The sequence below is a fragment of the Liolophura sinensis genome, chromosome 7 (assembly GCF_032854445.1).
Source record: "Liolophura sinensis isolate JHLJ2023 chromosome 7, CUHK_Ljap_v2, whole genome shotgun sequence".
NCBI lineage: Eukaryota > Metazoa > Mollusca > Polyplacophora > Chitonida > Chitonidae > Liolophura > Liolophura sinensis.
The window spans coordinates 12082285-12105329 of NC_088301.1; the positions used below are offsets into that span (position 1 = coordinate 12082285).

The window sequence follows — 23045 nt, forward strand, 5'->3', positions numbered from 1 at the left end:
GGAGTACAAGAAAAGTCAAAAGTTCAAAGATTTAATATACGGCTTCTCGGCTTTTATTGATCAAAACAGTTTTGTTTTTTACAGACAGGCAATTTGTGGAAATGTATGATATGACACAACTGGGGTAAATTTAATAAATACATATCGCTATCAACAGTACAGTATCTGATACAAACTCAGCTGATATCTGAAATTGGTTTCGCTTCACAACTTTTCAGAAATGTGAATAGTGTAGTGTCAAGGTCTTAAACAACAAGTATCTGATTTGAATTTCAAAAACAGAAATTTTAGCAAGGGAAAACAAAGTCTGACAGAGACCTCTACACCCCATTGCTTACCCCCGGAAACACAAAATGATACCATAGTTCAGAGTTATTCCCCTTTTTGCACTCATGTTTACATGTTGTAACTTGTGGCATCAGATTTTGTTTCCCCTTTAATACAGGTCTGTCAAAGAAATAGCAGAAGAAAGGTGAAAATGTTCTCATTTGATGGAAAATGGTTAATTAATAGCATGATTATCAAACTGAAGGAATTCTTTCAAGAGACCTGCAAGAGACAAAAATCATCATCACAAACAACAAACACCCTTATCTCCCTCTTACAACAATCATGATAACCACCTCAAATTTTAACGGCAATGAAAAAATGAAAATAAGGTTTAGGCATTAACTGTATTTACAATGCAATGTTTTCAGAAAAAAAGGGGGCAATTGTTTGTGCACAGATTTTTATTCTCAGGTGCCATTCATTTGTGTATCCATTTCTTCTTCGTCTTCTACCTCCTGCCCATTTTCCCTGGAGCCTGAAAATATACAGTGCACTGTCACATTAGCATTAATAATACATCAAGTGACAAGAGACAGTCCAAGCCTGCTGACACAAAAGCTAATCAGGTTAAACTGGAGCAAAACTTTCCTACAAAATATCAGACATATAGCAGAGCAAGCTCTCAAAGACCACAGCATCTAACAGCCTTATCCTCCATGCCACAAAAATTAGGCTAAAATCTAATTATGAATACAGTATTATCTGAACCACATTTAGGAACATTTATTTATTTGATTGGTGTTTTACACCGTATCAAGAATATTTCACTTACATGACAGCAGCCAGGATTATGGAGGGAGGAAACCGAGCAGAGCCCAAGGAAACTTTATAACCACCTGCAGATTGCCGGCAGACCGTCCAACCTAGGGCTGCAGAGGGGCTTAGCATGAACTTACAGCCACCACACTGGTGAAAGGCTTCAGGGTCATTGAGTAGAACAGAGCTATTCACTTCAGGTGGGTCACTTTTATGAACACTCTTTCTATCCTTAGGCAGTTTTAAGCATTATAAAAGTTAAACCAAAGGCTATTTCTATACACATAGCAACAATAATGCATTTGTATTGAAGTGTAGTCTATGAGAGGTTGCTACGAAACTATAAAAGTTAATTTCGTTGCATTTGTGTCAGCAAGCTAATTAAGATGTACAGAAATTCCATAATCTTCCAATTGCTTTCGAGAAAAAAGCAAGTGGAGACTCCCAACAGTCACAATGATGGCACACCTGAAAATTAAGAAAGATTACAGGTTAGTCCGATACAGGTGATCTTCAAGATTACTAACCGTAATCCATTTACACGTTTCATTTACTGGTAATTAACAGTTTTAAAGTTTCCATTGTACAATTTATAGGTATTTCAAGTTAGTACCTACATTCTTTACAGCTTGCATTTCACTAATTCTTGAACTTCAATAATTCTTAAACTCAATACTTCTTGACCTGGCAGCTAATGGGAACATCATAAACCTGGCTTTCATTCAGAGAAATAAATACAGTTTTATCTGCATAGCAGACGGTTAGTACTTTGCCAAAAAACGAACAGTAACACAACTATTATACTTGGATTAAACAAAGCTGATGGCAATAGTAATGGCACCCTGATGGCAATAGTAATGGCACCTTGATGGCAATAGCAATGGTACCTTGATGGCAATAGTAATGGCACCTTGATGGCAATAGTAATGGCACCTTGATGTCAATAGTAATGGCACCTTGATGGCAATAGTAATGGTACCTTGATGGCAATAGTAATGGTACCAGTAATGGCACCATGATGGCAATAGTAATGGTACCTTGACAGCAATAGTAATGGTACCTTGATGGCAACAGTAATGGTACCTTGATGTCAATAGTCATGGTACCTTGATGTCAATAGTAATGGTACCTTGATGGCAACAGTAATGGTACCTTGATGTCAATAGTCATGGCACCTTGATGTCAATAGTAATGGCACCTTGATGTCAATAGTAACGGTACCTTGATGTCAATAGTATTGGCACCTTGACGGCAATAGTCATGGTACCTTGATGGCAATTTGATAACACTTTCTGAATACTGAATAAGCCAAGTAGTCTTTTCAATTTATTCATTAATTTGATTGGTGTTTTCCTCTGTATTCAAGAATATTTCACTTATATAACGGCAGCCTTAAGGGGGAACAAACTAGGCAGAGCCAGGCTGTTGGTATGCCTTCCCACATTCAACCGGAGAGGAAGTCTGCATGAGCTGGCCTTCATCTCGCAGCTATTGCATTGGTGGGAGCTTTCCGGGCCATTGTGCTGCGCCAGCATGCTAACCACTAGGCCACACAGGTCCCTCGGTAGCCTCTTCGGGTCATACATGGGATAAACCAACACACGCTCATTTGTACCTATGCTACAACATTACATACTTTTGTCGCAGCCAAGGACAAGCGCATTACTTGTTTTTATACGTGTTTCTTTTTAAGTCTCCGGTATAATATATGACATCTGCTGATCTGTGTGTGACCATCAAGTTTTACAATCCTTAACACTGGCCTTGTGGGTTTATTTTGTTTTAAAAGTGCTGTTTTGTTCACTGAGGCAGAATCACCTAACACGTTTATACTGCTGTGAAATGCCATCTATTCACATATGCATACCTTTGGACCTCTTTGCATCTCTCCCAGGCACTTGTCCTGCTCGTAGCAACTGGTTTAACCGTTCCACTTCTTCAAGTGTCTTTGCATTGGAAATAGCAGCCTACAAAACGAAACAAGATATAGTATATGTATAAATTTATTCACTCAGATCTCAAAGCAGGGCTGCTTAAGTCCACGCCTGTAGGAGGCACATGAATGCCAAACTTCAGCTCAATACATAAAGTACTGAAATAGTGAATTTGGTAATTTATGCTAATTAATATGCACACAGAGCATCAGTGATCAAACATCCTCCTTGTGGCACTGTGCTTGATATGCATGTAAAATTTCAGGTCAATACATGCTGCATTTTTTTAGATACCACCTGAACATTTTGTTCAACTTTTATTCTAATACACAATACACTAGGTCAGGAATTTGGTAATTTAGGGTAACTCATATGCACATACTATATCAATGAGGGAATAGCCCCCTTGTGTTAGTGTGCTCTACATGAGCACATACCCTGACCTCACTACATGTAGTACTTTTTGACATACCACCCCCTTAACATTGCTTTCCCTGTTATTGGACGCCACTGCTGAAGCTCAAGGTATGAAATAAGCTATCTGCTATTAAAAATGGAATGTGCTATCATTTGGGACATCCATCATCAATACAGTTTTATAATAACAGGACCCTGTGCACAACAACGAATTTGCTTGACGGAAAAACCAAAACTGTCAACTGTCAGCCTACTACTCAATGACATAGCAGTAGCTGTTGCCACACTACACCAAATGTAAAACACTCACAAACTCATTTCACTGATGACGATATTTACTGCTACATCAAGGACCATCACAATAATCACAAGTAAGTAATTTTGCGGTTTTTCCTACCTTGATAGCTTCAATGTCCTCTTTGGATGGTCCCGCTGAACGCTTCTCAGGCAATTTTTCTCCCGGTGTGAACGTTTTCGATTTCTTGACAATATCTTTTGCCAGCTGCTGGCCTTTCTTTCCTTTGAACAATTTCGCAGAAGCTTCTCTTTCCTATATTCATGAAAAATACAAATTTGTAATGTGATTGGTGTTTTCTGACATACTCAAAGAGAATTTCACTTATATGACTTCGGCCAGCATGATGATGTAAGGAAACCAGACAGAGCCCCGGGGAAACGGCCCGAGAAGAAGCCAGCATGACAGCTGGACCTGGCTTCTGGGGTAATGCATTGTGCTCTCAAGCTAACCCCCATGGCCACGGAGGCTCCCGAATTACAAATCACCCAATTAACCAAAGTATCTCATCATTTAACCAAGAAACTTTTAAACTATTTTACATACTGCTTTGACTTCATTAACTTTAAGGTACGTCAAAAAATACTACTACAATGTTTTGTCTTGTTACTTGTGTGACTGGGACATAATGCCTAATCACCAACTCCTTTTGTCAAAACTAGGGAACATAAATAGGCCTTGGTCCCCTTCTCAATAATGGGAAGTTCATAAAACTCTCACAGTGTCACAGTTAACAAAGCTGCCTGAAGCATGTAATCTTTTCTTCTTGCATGTATTACATCGTAGTTTTCAGTATATGTGTACTCTTAGATAGACATGCACTTAGGCAGAACTGGTACACCAGCACTGCTACATCACAAAACAAAACAATCCCTCAGTCGTTCACTTAAAAAGATTTGAAGGACATTAATCTGATAGCATATTATCAACTTAAACTCATGTGCTCATTGCTGGTATCAGGACAATGGATGATGGAAGAGCCCAAGAAAGGGATGGCAGCTGATCAGGAAATTCACTTGCCTGCTGATCTCAACCTAAAGCCACTCTAGTGTGCACTTAATAAAAATGTACTCCCGAATGTCATGCAGAAATAAATAAAATGTAGATCCATAGTCATGATCATACTGGTAGAGGTGCAAGTCACACAATGCTCTATGTGGAAATGACAGACAACCGAACAGAACATCGGATCACACCTGTGGTGGCAAAATACTCCCAATACCTCCTCAGCAGATCATGCGGCCAATTCAACAAAGCCATTACCGACTTCAGTGAAAATATAAAGCTTCTTGACAATGCTTAATTTTTGGTACCGAAAATTGAAATTTGGACACATTTGTCATAAGATAACATTTATGAGCTGGGAAAAAATTTAATTTCTCAAGCCGAAAAGTAAGTTGTAACATGGTATCTGGAACTTTGACTGAAGAGAAACGGCTTTCTGGAACCAGTCACCAATACACAGGTAAGTTAAGAAAGTCACTTGTCAAATGACCATTCAAATGGCTGTACATTCAAATGGCTGTAAATAAAAGTGCTGACCGTAAAGACTTATGGTGACATTCAACATTGTTAACGGTTTTTATAACTGGAAATGAATTTTCTGGGGCGGAGGATTAACATGTTACCAATAGAAAGTTAGAGACTGTTGATCAGTATATCATGCAGAAAGCCAATTTCACACGGACTGACAGAATGATAGAGTTGACACAAGGCGATAAGAATGCAGAACAATTTCAAAGTTCCATACCAGTGTACCCAGACTGAAAAGTTATATCAGAACAATTCACCATGCGCACGTCATGTACACGTCAAAAAAAATAAATAAATAAAAACAGCTAACGTCAGTGCATGTCCCGAATTCTGAAATACAGGAGATAATATAGCGTAAAAAAACAGCTCACCTTGAGTTTTATTCTCTGAAAGTCCAGCACTCTGAGATGGGGTAATTTGTAAATTACATACAACCTGTAGTGTTTCTTTGTTGTGATAGGATTGCGTAATAAACTGAAAAAACACAAAACACAAAGAGCAATAAGACGCTTTCATGAGACTGACTGAGCGTCAGAATAATGTAAAGTGGTATTAACAAAATGCCCAGAATAACCAATCTCTCTTTCCCAGGTGTCTAAACTTTTGGACTTAGAGGGATACAGAATGACTGCTGATTCGCTGACAGCAGAAATAGCGATTCCTGGGTAAAAAACCCTGCAGGGTTAGATGGATTGTGACAAGCACAATTGTTTGATTGATTTATTTATTTGATTGGTCATAATGCTGACGCAGCAGGCATTATGGTGGGGGGAAACCCACGATCATCCGCAGGCTGCTGACACGTACCTTCCCACGTAAGACCGGAGAGGAAGCCAGCATGAGCTGGACTTGAACTCACTGCGTCCGCATTGGTGAGAGACTCCTGGGTCATTACGCTGTGCTAGTGCGCTAACCAACTAAGCCACAAATGTTTGAAAAGAAAAGACAACACTAGAACAAATTTAAAGAAGCACTAAAAAAGCATCCCGTATAAAGTTTAAAAAAGCGTACCTTTTTATACATGTGATGTCGCATAGCAGAGGTATTGCAGTTCAAAGTAAGCAAAATTGACCACATTCACGAAATTGAATGTGCTGCCATGATATCAGTTTCCATGCACGTCAGCAAAAAATAGTTATGGCATCTATTACATCTGTTTCCCCACCTGTTTTTTTTGTCTTTTCTCATAAGCCAAAGGTACCAGCAAAGCAGCCAAGAAGGATAAACTGTGCTTACCTGAGATATTGTAGTGTTTTGACAGATGCCAAAGGGTCGATGTCTCCCAACTCCTGCACGCTGTTGTTTGTGAGAATTAAGGACTCTAAGTGAGGAAGACCTTCTTCCAAATTCTCTGCAAATCGCCTACAAAGATTGAAGTTCAACAAAGTAAATCAGATGGTGTAATTGTAAAGTGTGTTTCCACATGTGCACCATAAAACACGCTTTTATTTATTTATCTATTTGATTGCGGTCTTACCCTGTACCAAAGAATATTTCCCTTATACGACGATGACCTGCATTAAGTCAGTGAGTGAGTGCTTGGAGTTTAACGTCATATTTAGCAATTTTTCAGTCATATGGCAACAAAGGAGTCCTCAGAGTGCACGTAATGTGCCTCCTTGTTGCAGGACGGATTTTGACTGCTCTTTTATCTATTGCTGCTTCACTGAGATGCCTTGCCGAAGGCAAGTAAGCCGCCCAACCCGAGCCATTATGCTGATACAGGTCAACCAGTCATTGCACTATCCTCTTAATGCTGAATGCCAAGCGAGGAAGCTACAACTTCCTCTTTTTTAAGGTCTTAGGTGTGACCCAACCCAGGATTGACCCGGGATCTACCGCCTCCCGAAGTAGACGCTCTACCAAATGTACTATCGGAGCTAGTCCCCCAGCATTATGGTACATGATTCATACACGTCCATCTTAGACCACGGTATTCGGTGGTAAAATTCAGTTAAAAACTGAATATTGGGGTAAAAAAAAATCACATCTGTGTTTTTCTGGTACAAATAATTTTTGGATAAAAACTGAATTGCATTCGAAAGTATATGCGTAGGCCTATAGCGATGAGAGATATACATTTACTTAGATGGCTTTATGTACTTACACTATCCTGTTGTTGTTGAAGAGCAAACATTTGAGTCGTCGTAGTAATGGGAAGCCATCCACCTTTCTGAGGTCATTGTCTGAGAAATCAATTGTGTCGAACTGGTCCTACAAATCAAGTAAGAGATCCAGTCTGAATACAAGTATGTTTTTTAGATCAACGACAAGCACAATTTCAAAATTACCAGCAACATCCCACAACTAGTCAAAGCCATCTTGCACTCAGGCCTCTTATTTATGGAAAGACAGAAGGCCAACTCAGTGGCAGCAAAAATCCCCCAAGACTAATCAGACTAATCATCAAACATGATCATAAATCACTAATGTAACTAGTGAAAAACAAACAAATATTATTGTGAGAAGGAAATAAAACTTCTACTTACCAATGTGGCACCAAGATTTTCAATGACTGGAATTTTGTAACCTAAAATGCACACAAAGCAATAAATACAACAGTTTTAAATGATAAAGATTACTGCCAAGACTCTTTAACTTGTCTACATATGTCATTCGCATGCTAAATACTGGAGATTATCATCTATTCTAAATTTTAAAGTTACAGAGCCACTACCAGGTCGTATGTTTTATGACGCCTTACCACAATCACTTACGCCTGTTTGGTTATTTATTTATTTGGTGTTTTATGCCATACTCAAAAAAAATTACAATGGTGGCTATAAACATTATGGTGGGGGGAGTTCATGGGGGAAAGGTCGCTAGCTAAGCAGTGGTAGAGTTTCCCACTGATCACATGCATCAAGTTTGCTATATACATGTACAATGGCTACACTTTAGAGACCACTAAAATTTTTATATTTCTGTATAAAAGTAAAATTTTTCAGATGTGGAGCAATAATTCATGTAGAATCAAGAACAAATCACCCCTTTCTCAAATGATGCGATATTCTCACTTGGCACTTAAAAACTTTAACTGTCAAGTAAATATTTACTGAGAGATATTTCATTTCATATAGTTACAGTGGCAATGTGGGGAAACTATGACTAGGGAGTGGGCTTCCCCAGTGTTTCTGCTTCTCATGGAGTGCAGTTGTATCAAGGTCAAAATCGGAAGGTAAGGGGACAAACTTCCGGCTCTGAACTGGCCAGCATTTGCACAGATGGTACATACTTTAGATCAGTAATGGTTGGAGCAGTTGAGACTAGGACAACCATGTCATACAATGGAGAACATCGGTATGTTGAGGACAACACACTGAGAACTCTGGAGTGCACAGAAAGTCAATTGTTGCATATTCAGGGTTATGTGGCTACAATGTACAAGATGGCTGCTATGGCAGTGACAACCAGTGCCACAGCCACAGCTGTTCTAATGGTTGCTGAACTGTCGCAAATGATACCCGGTTCAATGTCCGAAGTTCGTTCCCACACCAAACCGATATGTTTGGCATCCAAACATATTTCATTATTGTCAACACTTAAAAACATGAAAAATTAAAAAATAGCGTGGAAACCTGACACCTAATCGCACAATTGCTGCTATATCTTAGTAGAAAAAAAAAACTTTTGTTCACAGTACAGAATATACCACAACTACCACACAGAATTTGGCCATTCATGAACTGTGATAAAGACAACATGGTGCTGGTGGCCTGTTCAGGTGAGGGAGTGGGAAGTATTTCGTTTCTACCAAGATACAGCAGTAAGGTGGGGGGCTTTCCCAGTGTTTCTCCTTCACGCGGAGTGATGGTGTAGCAATGCCTGGCATATATTGAACGGTGTGGAGACAAACTTTGAAGCAGGTAGCATTTGCGGCGATTGTAGACACAGTAGATCAGTAACCTTCGGAGCAGTTGTAGCTACCATCACCAAAATGGCAAAACAATTGATTAATTTTTGGTTTACGTCAGACTCGAGAATATTTCACATATAAGCCGGTGCTAAGCTTTATGGTGGGAGGAAGCCTAGCAGAGCCCGGAGAACCTATGACCATCCACAGGTGCTGCAAGACGGCAAAACAATCATCTTAGCATCTGAATTTCGGGCTAGAATAGCTGCACCAAGTACTCGTAATTCTTTGTTACACGCAATCCAGAAATCGTTTTCGGCGATCAAAAAAATACGTGCGACACGCCTGAATATGACTTTTGAAGTTATTGTTTAATTTGTTGTTGTTGTTGTCCTCGTTGGTGAACTTACCTCTCAAGTCTAATTCTCTATCTCGCACCGGATTCGTAAACTGTGCCGATTGTTCTATCAATTCTGCAGTAAGCTTGACCATTTTGCTAAATAGCTGAAGTCCTGACGTATATACCTCACTGTTGATGATCCATTCATTTATCGAAAAACACAAAACAAATCCCAACCCTCAACGTGCACTGACCGACACTTCCGGTCTTGCGCCAATTTGTTCGAAGGGAGATAAATCAGTAAAACAGGATTCTGAGCATTAAATCTCCCCTGTGGACATTCTAAGGGAGGTAAATCAATAAAATATTAATTTAAAGACACCGATCGTCTCCCCTGCACTATAAACCAATGTGTACTCCAGACTTGACATTGCCAAAATGAACATGACTAAACTGTGATAGGTGGTTTGCGACTTTGAGCCCGTGATGGGTTTCTCGGTTTTATTTGCTACTATCTATGCATCTACATGAACAGTTAGAAAAAGACACCGACTGAAGTAAACTGACAAGAGATCGGTTATGTGTGACCATTTGCCATGTGTGACACTGTCGTCGCTGCTCTGGATTTACCGTACTCTCTGCGCTGCACATCTTTGACATTATTGAATTGCATTATTTTTAAAGCAATCAAAGTGAAGTTTGCAGCATTATTTAGCCCTCAGTAGAACCCACGTTTCGTTTGCACACGCGTGTTGCCGAATTACGAGAATCTTTAGGTATAAGCACAGTTAATTCTTCCTTCACGACGATGGAAGAAGTAGGGGCCTACTCTCGGTTTTACATAGACCTGCTACATATAACTGTAAATCGGCCCGCAAAAAGCTGTCCGTAAGATATATTTTTCTTATTGTGCTATTTTTTTTTCTTTTCTTTTGAGAACATTTTTGTTGGCGTGCACCTATAGGCCTACTTTGCTTCATTAGTGAAACATGTGAAACCACTGAGTTGTATACTGTATATTTACGTCTGTCTCGCTGGCTCAGTTTTATAAAGCGTCTGTCTTGCTGGCTCAGTTGTTTAAAGCGTCGGTCTCGCTGCCTCGCATCACTATATATATGTATGCTTGGGGTTTAAGGCCGTAGTTAACAATTTTTCAGTCATATGAAGATGAGGAGGCATTAGGTGTCTGTGTCTTCTTGTGGCAAGGCCTGTCCATGCCGCCAAAGTGCTGCCGCCACTGAAGTATCATACCGAACACACCAGACATGAAACATCACCCATCACGTTATACTGACACCCTACCTAGTCACATTATACTGACATCGGGCCAACCAGTTAAATTTTCCTTGCTCTATCTCTTTAGTGCTGAGCGCCAAGAGAGGCAGCAGAAAATACAAGTTTCATAGTCGTTGGTATGACTCGACATGTGTTTGATCCCCGGATCTCCCAACATTGTGGCCGACGCTCTAATTATTAAGACAACGAAACGGCCCCGGTCACTATTCATGGCCTGTCGTATATAACATCTAATACAGGTGTTACTGTTACAGTTGATCAATAACAGTTGATCAATAACAACGATATTTATCTTAATGAGCACATTAAAATTATACGTTTGAAGGTATATCACTGTACTGTAACAACTGCTTTAGTAAACTTTTATAAACTGACTTAAGGCGTATTTTCAAAAAAGCTTTTCAACATAACTATAGGTGCACTATGTAAATGAAAATTCAAGTATGTGTAAATCTCTCACCTAGTAAATTTTCTATGTTCTAGTATCTCAAAACGTGAAATATTTGAGAAGTGAAAACTTAAATCGGATATAAGTATGTACACGTGTCGTCTTATATACAGAACTGACTCGGTTTCAGTACCTCGCCATATATTCTGCATACATGCATTTTTGTATTACATAACTTCGTTCTACGTGAGAAGGGTCTACCAGCAACCTACGGATGATCGGGTTTTGTTTCATCTATATTTTATACATATGACATGACCCAATGCAATTGCAATGAGCGTTCCATTCGGCTGACACCGACCGGAACTATATTTATTTGTCATCCCGTAAACAATTTCAACATACATGTGAGCTCTAATGATTTTGCCGAAATACAGACTCAACTATGCCAGAAGGTCCATGCACTGAAGACTGAACTAAGCCTATGCATTCCATACATGGTAAAGAGGCCTATTATATGACAATGATGTATATCTAGGCCTACTGTTGGCCTATGAATTACAGGTATATAGGTACAGAATGTTCACAAATACGATGACGCAAGCATTGGATTATCCAACCTTTGTGACTTTGCCACACCAGGACATGCATAAGGATGTGCCTGAGTATATAGGGTCAAGTGGATACCGAAATCATGACGCACGTGCTCACGAGAGCTAACCACAGGGTACGATAAACCGAAGTCACGGAAAACCAGCCAGTCCTTTCAGATACGCGACGTTGATGACGCGCAAATACAGGACGGCAAGAGCAAGTCTACATCCGGGCCTCTGGAGGACCGTTAGGGCCTTTAAGATGTATGCCATGTTACTTAGTCACAAATGCTCGATGGCAAGTAACGTTCATATTCGGGTTATGACAGACCAGCAGGGCCTATAAGGTGTATACATGTACCAAATTATACTGACACACAAATACTGGTTGGCAAATAATGTTCATATCCGGGTCTATACATGAAGACCAGTACTGAGCCTTCAGCATGTTCTGTTAGTCCCCGAAATAAAAAATATTGTATAAAAATGTACCACAGCTGTTAAAGTTTGGTATCTTTAATTAGACAAACAGTTCAGTAACATATCAATAACAATAAGACATATGACAAAGGAATGCGGTGTTCGTTGAACATCGATTAAAGATGCATGTGTAATATGTGGAAAATATCGCTCCAATGTCCAAAACGAAAGTACAATTATGTCAGTATCATGCGAATGCTTTGAATCCTACTCTTTTCGCAAAACGTTCAAAACGAGGTTGGACTACAGACGGGCTCCTGTTCAAACGGCACGGCTAAGTTCACCCCACGCTGATGGTAGTAATTTAGGCGCCTACCAAGCATTTAAACATTTATGTAAATGTTCATCACGTGACTGATGCCACAAATCTGTAAACCACAATTTCACCTCAAAGCTACATATATAGTCAGACTAATTTTAACCCTCATTTATAGGCCTAATCTTACAAATGTTCACTCTTGAATGTTATATTTCACACTGCAAATATTACGAGGAGTGACTGCCCTTATAAGAATGATCAGACCACTTTTATAGTGCTAGGGTTCTAAAACTCTTCAGTGTTCACATTTCAAGACCATTTAAAGTTAGTTGAGCAACATCTAAAAGAAACATTTTAAACAGACTTCAAAAATTCAAATTGCTTTCCAAAACGCACTGAACTAGATTCACACGCATATCTTCATGACATAAGTAATCGATGGATTTCCGAAACTGTACCAAGTTTCCTACGGAGGTAAATAGGGCCCAGCTATGACAACGCGAGCACCGCAGAACAAATGTAAAAAGCGAACGTAGTCATCCAGGGCCACAGGGCATGCAGCTACCAGTACCACTGTTTTGTTATTTATTTATTTGAATGTATTTATTTTTTCGTTTCTGAACGTCGTACTCAAGGTCCACAATGTCAGTGAGTTTTATAGGTGGACGACGACCGGATTGATTACGTAGCCACATTGTATATATGAACAGTTGCAAAATAAATGCGCAACTGAGATGCATATTTTTTTTTATCGACAACTTATATTCTAGCATGGAACACGATTTGAATACTGATTGCACGCATTCCCCTAGAACATGCCTTTCCAACATCATTGAAAAGTGTTGACAGCGTCTCTTTGCATGATCCCATCCTGATTTCGTACTTTATAGGCCTATAGGCCTACTTTCTTAACTCCTTTGGTGGTTAGTGTTGTACGTCGTTTTGAGAAGTAGCCTTGCGATTATTGACTTAGAACGTCCATATAAATTGACGACTGCATGGTAGGCGAATGTCCAGCTCGATGAACAGATTATATATCATTGTTTTGGTTGGCGAATCATTTTTTTGTAACATCAAATATCTTGCTCCCATCCATATATTCCATTGTCTATGTAAAAAAATCTGAGATCCATTTTCTCTGTATGGGGTGAGCATTCAAAACTGTAATACTGCACGTGGGAGAGAAGTTGAAGGCATGTATAATTCATGACAGGTAAAACTATCAACGAACCTAATGAACTCTTATGTGCCGCTATTTTGATGGCAGAAGTTTGTTTATCTGGTTGGATTCACAATTCAGTTGCTGAAAAAAAAGAAATTAATTATGTTCTTTGGGCGAAGACGCGTTTAGAATGTACATGACGTTGTCTGTCACGTGTTTCCAAACGTGGAACGTTATGCGCGTCAGACCAACCTAATTTATATCTTAGGCCTACACGTCCTGAAGCCTAAACGAGTATTAATATGGACAAACAAATTAATTAATGGCGAAGATCACAGCTCATCGTAATGAAAAAGCCTATACAACTAATTAAGGAGAACCGAAGCAAAAGGTGATGATTTTACATTACCTGTAAAGTAAGCTGACAGACATGTAAGTTACATGATGTACATGCAACATATCCTCTCATGAAAAATGTTAATTTAAGAAATAACGACTCTTTTATTTTGCCAGTATTGTTCATTTTAGACCAGTAAATGTGGATGAGTTGAAATTTTAGAACAAGGCCTATAATATAATATTTCTTTTATTATTTATTTCTTCAGCGATGTTGAGTTTCATCTTTATGTGAGTTCAGTATTGTGTAAAATAATATTTCTTATTTTGTTGTTTTCAACAATTTTATCTCGAACTGTCAAAACTATTTGGAATTCGACTGATTTATGGGCAAAATTTGTTCGATTGATAATAAAAAATGTTGAAAGGTTTCAGTTGTTTCATTGCAAAATAAGTGATGTATTTCTATGGCATATGCTCTGCATGTATAAGAGGGGATGTTTTTTTTTTTGGTCTGTTTTAGGTCAACATTAAAGCATGGTTTTCAATTCCACACTCACGTGCGTCATAGGCCTTTATGTTGAATGGATTCAGCAGATTTATTTCAAAATAAAGGCATAATATAGCCGTTGGTGTATTTATGGGATATGCTCTGTATAAGAGCAGCGTTCTTTTTTCTACCTTTTTTCATGTCAAATTCAAAGCATGGTTTTCAATCTCACACACACGTTATAACAACCTTGTCAAGGAAGAGTTTTAGTATGTGACATATAAGGTGTTAACGATCAACAGCACGAGTAATGATCAGTTAATGTATTCAAGTCACGCGGGTTAGGCCTATATCCCCACGGGCTATATAAGATTCTTTTATTCACTGCCCAGTCGTCTGTGAAGTCTTAAGAAAGATGTCAGACGAGAGAAAAACTTCAGTAAGAAAACTTTTTGCTGAAAACTTACTGATCCATGATGTATATAAAAAGACCGTGGAAAAAAAGAGAATAAAAATAGACTATTGGCGGGAGTGATTGTGGATTTTACGCCGTTTGTTTCTACCCTATGGGCATTGCAACCCCTTTCGTTAAAAGTAGACTCGTCCGAGAAAACACAACAAGGACCACATGCTGATGAACGTGGGTAGCGCACATCGGTCAACGGAAACTCCGTCTTGTATCACGTCCGAAACGGGCGGGGATGCTGTAGGTGATGTAGGGATGTTGAAGCCTGCATCGTACAGTTCACGTTAGAGGATATTTGTCCCGTGGCGAAACTTTGCACCCGTGGGCTACTTTATTTCACGGCTCTGTATAAACGGAATTAATTTTACGGACATGCACGTGTGGTTGTGGAGCATGTGATATAGAACGACACGGTTGAGTTGTGTCGATTCATACGAGCTGTCTTATTTACTCACCCCGTGACCACATAATAGGTGATTCAGGTATTCTTAACATATTTACGTCTACAGCGGCGTGCAAATCGTCAACTGTTGCCGGATAAGCTGTCAGTGTGTCTCGGTCCGTACATATAGGTAAATACCTGGCGAGGTGTGACCCTCGAAAGCGCGATACGTAGTACACTCATTCAAACGTCAAGTGAAACTGACTCAGGCGAGGCGAGCAAACTTGCAAAACTGTAAATTTCTTAACCAGGAACTGATATTCTGATTTTCTGATTTTTATGTACTCTTGACAAAGTATGTGTCATGGAAAGAACACCACCAAGAGCTGAGTAACGATTTGGAGGGGTACATTTATCACATCGGCGGAGTTCAAAGGACACGTGGATAGTATTGCGGCTTTAAAGGCTTATGTTGTAATATTTGACGTTTCAGTGACCGGGACCGAGGTTATAAAACAAGTGTGTGGCTCGAGGGCTGACTGGCTGGCTGGGTGAGATATCCACACACACGCCCGGCTTTACGTGTGAAGTTTAACCATAACTTCCTATATGGCTCAATCTAATAACTGCGTCAAATCGGCAGTCCAGTCGACCTCCGTAAGCGGTAAAGGGAACTTGTCACTCCAGTTTGTCAATTGCCCCGGCGACAACAACGGGCGAGCAGGCGGCAGAAACAGCGCCATGAAGTCGGGCTGCTTCGGTCGCGCTAACCGTCTGAGGGTTTCCCCAGCACAGATCCTCTTTGATCTACTTATATTCGCCATAGGTAAGTTTCTCAATTGGACTCAAATGTATGTTGACAGCTCACAGAAGTTTTACAGTCAATATCACGTGCCGGTACAGATTGGGGTGGAGGCGAGGAGTGTGAGAGGGGGCAGTCAGCTTCTGTGTTGTACTTGGATCTATTAGACGTATACATAAACTTTTTAGATGTTTATATACCCCTTGCACAATACTGGCCATGTCAGCTGAAGTCAATTGAACAATGCATACTTCGAATATATTTTCTTATTTGCAATATCAAACCAATTGAATATTTTATATAGTCAGTGTTGTCAATTTAATAAAGCACTATAGCCTTAATAAGCTGCTTATAGGGATGTTTTAACAACAAAAATGATACAGACATGTACATACTCACACAAAGAAGCAATTTGTGCACAATAGCTACAATAATATGTATCCGAAGTGTGCATTTTTATTGCCATACATGCATGTATATATATATATATATCTCTTGTTAAAAGTGAAGGATGTACCGGTAGGCAAAGAAATTATCGTGAAAAAAAGAGATAATTTTTCGATTTTTTAACTCTTTGTATTTATGCGGAAACATTGAATATGTTGTTATTATCAGTTGAGTATATGTGTACATATTTAATTACAATCATCATTGGAGAAGATGGTACTGTAGCAGGATGTTTATTTATTTACTTATTTGATTGGTGTTTTATGCCCTACTCAAGAATATTTCACTTAGGGCCAGAGAGGAAGCCAGCATGAGCTGGACTTGAACTCACGGCGACCACATTGGTGAGAGATTCCTGGGTCATTACACTGCGCTAGTGCGCTAACCAGCTGAGCCATGGAGGCCCCTCCCTTGGAAATAGAATAGCCCCTATATCTTACATATCTAGGATTAGGTGTGTAAATGTATTTTTACACCGGCAGCCGAGGGTAATGAGATCTTGCACAGCATCCTGTGGCTACCAGCAATTCAGGAAAGATCTGCTAACATTTTAAGCTATCTTTTGTTTTCTGCACTATTGTTACCAGGCCTTCATTAAAAAATTCTTTGTGGGTAGGAACAAAACCCCCATCAGAGAAAAATAGAGCTGCTCGGTATGGAAGTTTTGTTTTGTTTTTTAGCCCAACTTACGAAAGAAAGAGTGATTTTTAAGGAATAAATATTGAGAGAAAATCATAAAGAAATTCCATCCAAAGCGCAGTAAAATGTTCCAGAGTTGGGCCCTTTTTGGAAGATCTGTGAGGTATACCCCAGCAAACATATTTTTAATGTTGGCCTCACAAGCACTTTGGTTAGGAGCCAGCATTTTATGTACATAGAGAACAATGAAACACCTGGGGTTTTGCAGGTGTGTAAACTCTGAGCCATCTAACTAATGAATCTGTGTGGTTTGCATTGCACATTTGGGGTGAAAACATTGGCGCAAATGAATCCTCTGGTCTCTAAAAGATCATTACAGGCAGAGTTTCAATGTGCTCATTTTAAGTTTAAAATTTTAAAGTGTATTGATAACTACCAGAGACTGGACATACATGTATGTATACATACATACATATATATATATATATATATATATATATATATATATATGAATTTTATGTAATATGTGATGACGTAAGCTTTTTTACCTACCTTACCTTTTTAAATTTAACCCTGATGTTCGAGAGAATGAACATCACCAATGGAACATCCATAACAGCTGTATTTTTATATTTAGTAAGAATGTATTAAAATTTAAGTCATATAATGTTACTAAACTTTTATGCCTGTCTGATCTGGACTTACAGATTGAGATGACCCCTCAATTACATTTACATGCCAGACTTCACTCCTAATGGATACACTGTAAAACAGCTGGCCCCAGACCTGACTTGTAGATCTATACATGCATCACACTGTAATAGTGAGTGATCCAGTACTAGGGGTGGTGATCTGTCAGTGCTTGCCTGAGCTGTGGTGATAGTCACCCTTCACTAGGCTTGTGTACATTTCTCCCATATGTACATGTCTATTCTGATTGACACCATGTTCTTTGCACATGGGTAGATTGGCATGTGTACACATTGTAGAGAGACAGATATGCACATTCACATATACACTGCCTATAGTCTGCTACGGTCAAATTGATAAGTCCACATGTTGTGTGAATAAAGGAATGGCACAGTTAAATGTGTATGTATGTATAAGCTAAGACGTTTAAACTGAGTATAAACTTATTAACAAATATATGTACATGTAGCTAGCACCACAAGGCCTGAATACTTTATATTGCAGATATATTTAGCTCTGCTGAATAAGACTCCAACTAACTCTGGGCGATCCATGTAACCAAAACGTGACTGTCATCAGACAGTGTTGCACTAGATGTAAGGTTGACATAACCTAATTTTTATCTCATCTTCGCCCTGATTTGTTGCCTACATGTGGTGTAAACAGGAAGACTACATACTGACCACAGTGAAATCAAGTGTGGTGCCTTACATTTGTTTTGCTTGCAAGTAAACAGGTTTTCTTTCATTGTGGTTTGCATCAGGAAATATTCTTCTCAGTGTGGTATTCAGCCATAGAGCATTAAATTAATTAAATTAATGTTTAATACAGCTGCAAATCGTGTTGCATGTTCTGTTAATTTAGTCATGCTGAATGCACATTTCTTTATACAGCTTATTCCAAACGAAAACAAAAAATGCCACTTGCATGTTTTTTACATAAAAAAGTACGATGTTTGATACAGTTAGATTCTATAGTTACACACTCCAAAAATTAATCTGTTACAATTTAAACAGAAAGTCTGTTGTCTGAAAGAGTGATGCTAGAATGTATTCTACTCTTGCAACAGATCATTCTGTTAAATATAACACATATATTCTATTTATTTAACACCAGCTCATGCTGGCTTCCTCTCCAGCCGTACGTTGGAAGGTCTGGCAGCAACCTGCGGATGGTCGTGGGTTTCCCCCGGGCTCTGCCTGGTTTCCTCCCACCATAATGCTGGCCGCCGTCGTATAAGTGAAATATTCTTGAGTACAGCGTAAAACACAAATCAAATATATAAATAAATAAATTTATTCAACATAAAGCTTCTGTTCTAAAGATTAACAGCATTCTGTGTTGAATATATGACACAGCATTATGGTAGAATAACAGAATACATTCTGGTATCACTCAGACAACAGACTTTCTGTTAAAATTAACAGATAAATTTTTTTAGTGCAGTTGAACAAGTTTTGTGACAATTGGAATTCCTTTCCCTTTTTTTTTTTCGTATGGAGTGATTACCCAATTGAGTTCAGTTTACACAAATGGGTTTAAATCCGAGAACTAGACTTTCTGCGGCCATTGACTTGATTAATGATACTTTAATGCTCAAGGCTTTAATTAAACCTTTGTAGAGCTTTCTTTAACTTAAAGTTGACTATTTCACATTTCAGCTTAAGAACACATACATACAGTTTGGGATTGAATGTGTATGTTTTGTGTCAATTGCAAGCTACAATCATTCAGGAAGTAATAGACTGGTCATTGTAACATTTATCTCGCCTGCTAGGCCGAGTGTTTAGATAACATCAGTGCTATGGTGAGGGAAAAGACCCTTCTTGTTTGGCTGTAAGTCTGGAGGTTTCTTACAGGTACAAAGAGTGCTGGTATCCTTGGGCCACACCACTGTAATATTTGAAATATTCTAAAATATAGTAAAAATCATCAATCAAGTGAAGAAACTAAAATCAGCAGACAGGTTTATCAGGTGGTCAAAAGATGTAAAAACTGATAATTTCAATTCAGTGAAATTGTTTATATGTTGTGTGAAATGTACATGTATAAGGCAGTCATATACATGTAGGTATTTCTTTAAGGGGTTGTACTGGCTGTGAAAAGTAGGTATTTGTAATGGAAACAAGAAATAGTAAGTTTAGTAAGTTTTTTTTATCATGCATTTAATTGGGAGTTGGGGGAGCACCCTCCCAGTCAATAATATTGTTACGATTGGGATATTGGGCCTGTACATCTATGACCACATCTCAGATATACCTAACAAAGACAAACTTTAGTTGTGATGTCATCTTGGCTGAAGGATGATGATATTGACGTAACCATCTGCAGGTGATGAGAGAAACATCTGACAGGCTGACACCTGCATCTAGGTTAATGCAGGTGGCCTTGTCTTATGCTGAAACTCACATGTCATCCAAAGTTTATGATTGTGTCGAATAATGGAGAGGTTTTCAGTGGAGATGCTGTCACTTTCTTTTTTTTCTTTATTGTATTTCTTTATTGTGATACAAAATGAAACTAAAGAAACCTGTTTTTCCTCCACTGATTAATCTAAAATACACATGTATCTTCAGTTAATAATATACTGGTAGGGAGATACAGGTCCAATCCTGGGTCGGGTCACACCAAAGAGAAATCTGTCCTGCAAAAAGGAGGCACATTACAGGCACTCTAAGGGCTAATTCATCATCATGTGAGTGAAAACTTAAGTAAGACGTTAAACTGCAAGCACTCACTCACTCAGTCATTTATTAATACATCAGTTTTGGTACAAAAAAATCATTACTTTTAAATGTTATGGTTATACATATATAATTTCAGAAATATATATGTATTCCGGTGTAGTACTATATCCTTACGTAAACTGCATTTGCCTTAGTTGGTATCTATCTTTTATATATGTTCCTCAGAAAGAGGAAAAAAAACCCCTGATGAATCAGAAGTGTAAACAATAAAATTAAGTGGTTTTCTTGAGAAAAAGGAGATATATGTTCAGTCAAATACATGGTGGCATTTTTCAGTCTGACTCACTACAGAAGAGGGCATAAGGTGTGCTGTATGCAGAGAAATACATGAAGCTAGAACAATTCAGCCATGCAGGGAACTAGGGTGAGGCTTCCAGTGTACATGTTAAGAGGTCAGGCTATTGCGTACACCAAAGGGAAACTGACAGACTTTGGCCATTGGCCGCAATCTGTAGCCTATAAGTATGTTCGTGTATTGTACATACATACATACTGCAGATATTAAGATTATATCCACATTGTTTTAAGCACTCAGACACACAAATGGAGCACACGTATGGAAAGGATTAAGCCATGTGGACTTGTAAACTGTTTAAAGATGATTAAGGCGAACATATAACCCTCCCCCCTCCAATTCCTGATACATAACCTTATACATGTTTATTACCAGAAGTAAACAGTATTGCTCCTGTATGCTTAGGTACATGTATCTCTATAATATTGAGTTATATTAAATTGATTTTACCCTGAATTTACTGGTTCTTGTCCAGGATGCATGGATATGGGCTAGATATCCACTGAAGCTTAATTAATCCTTGTAAACATGCAATGAATATATGATTTCAAATACCACACTTTCTTATTTTATCTAGTTTCAGATGGTCAGCACTCTGAAATTGTGTTAACAGATTGAGGAATTTCCCCTATTAATGACATGACCATATTTTCTGTCATTCCGGATGCCACTGAGCAGTTTCAAGAAAATAGAATCTCATGGGGATTTATAAAACAATTAAATATTAGTGGAACATATCTTTTACATGATGTATGTTTCCACTGACAAAGTCTGTTTCACTGGAATGTGATAAAATAAGTCTTCCATAAAAAAATACATAACACAGCAATTTTATTAACTTTCCTAATCTTATATGTGTATTTGCTCATTCATCTATTCACATGGACTGTTTTTAATGCAGTAAATTCAAAGTATTGCTCCATATAGATTGCAAACAAAAGTGACTTTACCTAGTATTTACATAATCATCTTTAATAAGTATACAATTTAATATTATTTGTCAAGATTTATTTCATTATTTGAATATTGAATAGTCAAGAATATTTTATTTATATGATGGTGGTCAGGTTTTTGGGTGGAAATTTTGCTTGTATAGGCTATATATGTAAGTACTAATTCTGACTTGAACCATATATAGCCTGTATATCTTAAAGAGCTTTATAGGTCAAATATTTTGCTGCATTATTGTAAAATCAATGGATTTATTGAAGTGTAGAGGTCCAGTAAGAGTTGTAGGGTGAGGCATGAAAGGTCAGGCTGTTCTGCATGTCAACCATAAATTCCCTAAAGATTGTATTAAAAACATCTGAACATACTTCTGATGGCAAAAAGTAACACTGCTGAAAAGAACAAACTAAATCGTTGGTGGAGGGAAAAAAAATTAGGTGGTGAAAAATACAAGATAGCATGTTTTCAATGAGAACAAAGTAACATTGCTGAAAATAAGGAAATAACACCCTGATGTTGCTATAAAGAGAGCAAAATAACATGTTGCTGTGGAGATCACCAAATAATACATTGCTGTAGAGATCACCAAATAACACGTATCTGCAGAGATCACCAAATAGCATTGCTTTGGAGATCACCATATAGCATGGTGCTGTAGAGATAACCAAATAACGTATTGCCATAGAGATCACCAAAAAACATATTGCCGTAGAGATCACCAAATAACATGTTTCTGCTGAGATGGCCAAATAACATGTTGCTGTAGAGATCACCAAATAAAATGTTGCTGTAGAGATCACCACATGATATGTTGTTGGAGAAATCACTGAAAAACTAGAGAACAGAATGCCTTGTGTAGTGTAGAGAACATAATAGCATTTGGCTAAAAAGAATAAAATGACATGTGTCTCATTGTAGAAAACAAAATAACATTTTGCCGTAGAGCAAAATGGTGTGTTGTGCATTGCAGAAAACAAAGCAGCATGTTGCTAAACAGAACAAACTGACATGTTGCCTAACTGAAGAAAGTGATATATTCGTTAATGAAAGGAAATAACACCATGGTGAAGTGAAGAAAATAAAGTAATGATGCAAGGAACGAAGTGATGAGGAAATAATTAACAAACAAATCTCTCAGGTAAAGAATAACAAAAACCCTCTTAAAAG

The 23045-nt window shown here is 38.3% G+C and overlaps 2 protein-coding genes across 2 annotated transcripts in view; one reads left to right on the top strand and one right to left on the bottom strand.

The window, feature by feature from the left end:
• Positions 1–22: 22 nt before the first annotated feature.
• Positions 23–9699, bottom strand: LOC135470137 (U2 small nuclear ribonucleoprotein A'-like). The gene is made up of 8 exons (XM_064748903.1): positions 9529–9699; positions 7755–7795; positions 7373–7479; positions 6502–6627; positions 5637–5739; positions 3835–3987; positions 2954–3053; positions 23–805 (listed from the first exon to the last, which is right to left on the bottom strand). Exons 1-8 carry the CDS (start codon positions 9608–9610, stop codon positions 738–740), a joined length of 780 nt encoding a protein of 259 aa, XP_064604973.1. The 5' UTR covers positions 9611–9699; the 3' UTR covers positions 23–737.
• A 5497-nt stretch (positions 9700–15196) lies between these two features.
• Positions 15197–23045, top strand: part of LOC135470065 (phospholipid phosphatase 1-like) — a 42832-nt gene continuing 34983 nt past the window's right edge. Inside the window, exon 1 of the mRNA XM_064748785.1 lies at positions 15197–16136. Coding sequence (XP_064604855.1) covers positions 15920–16136 — 217 coding nt within the window. The 5' untranslated portion in view covers positions 15197–15919. The remainder of the gene's footprint in view (positions 16137–23045) is intronic.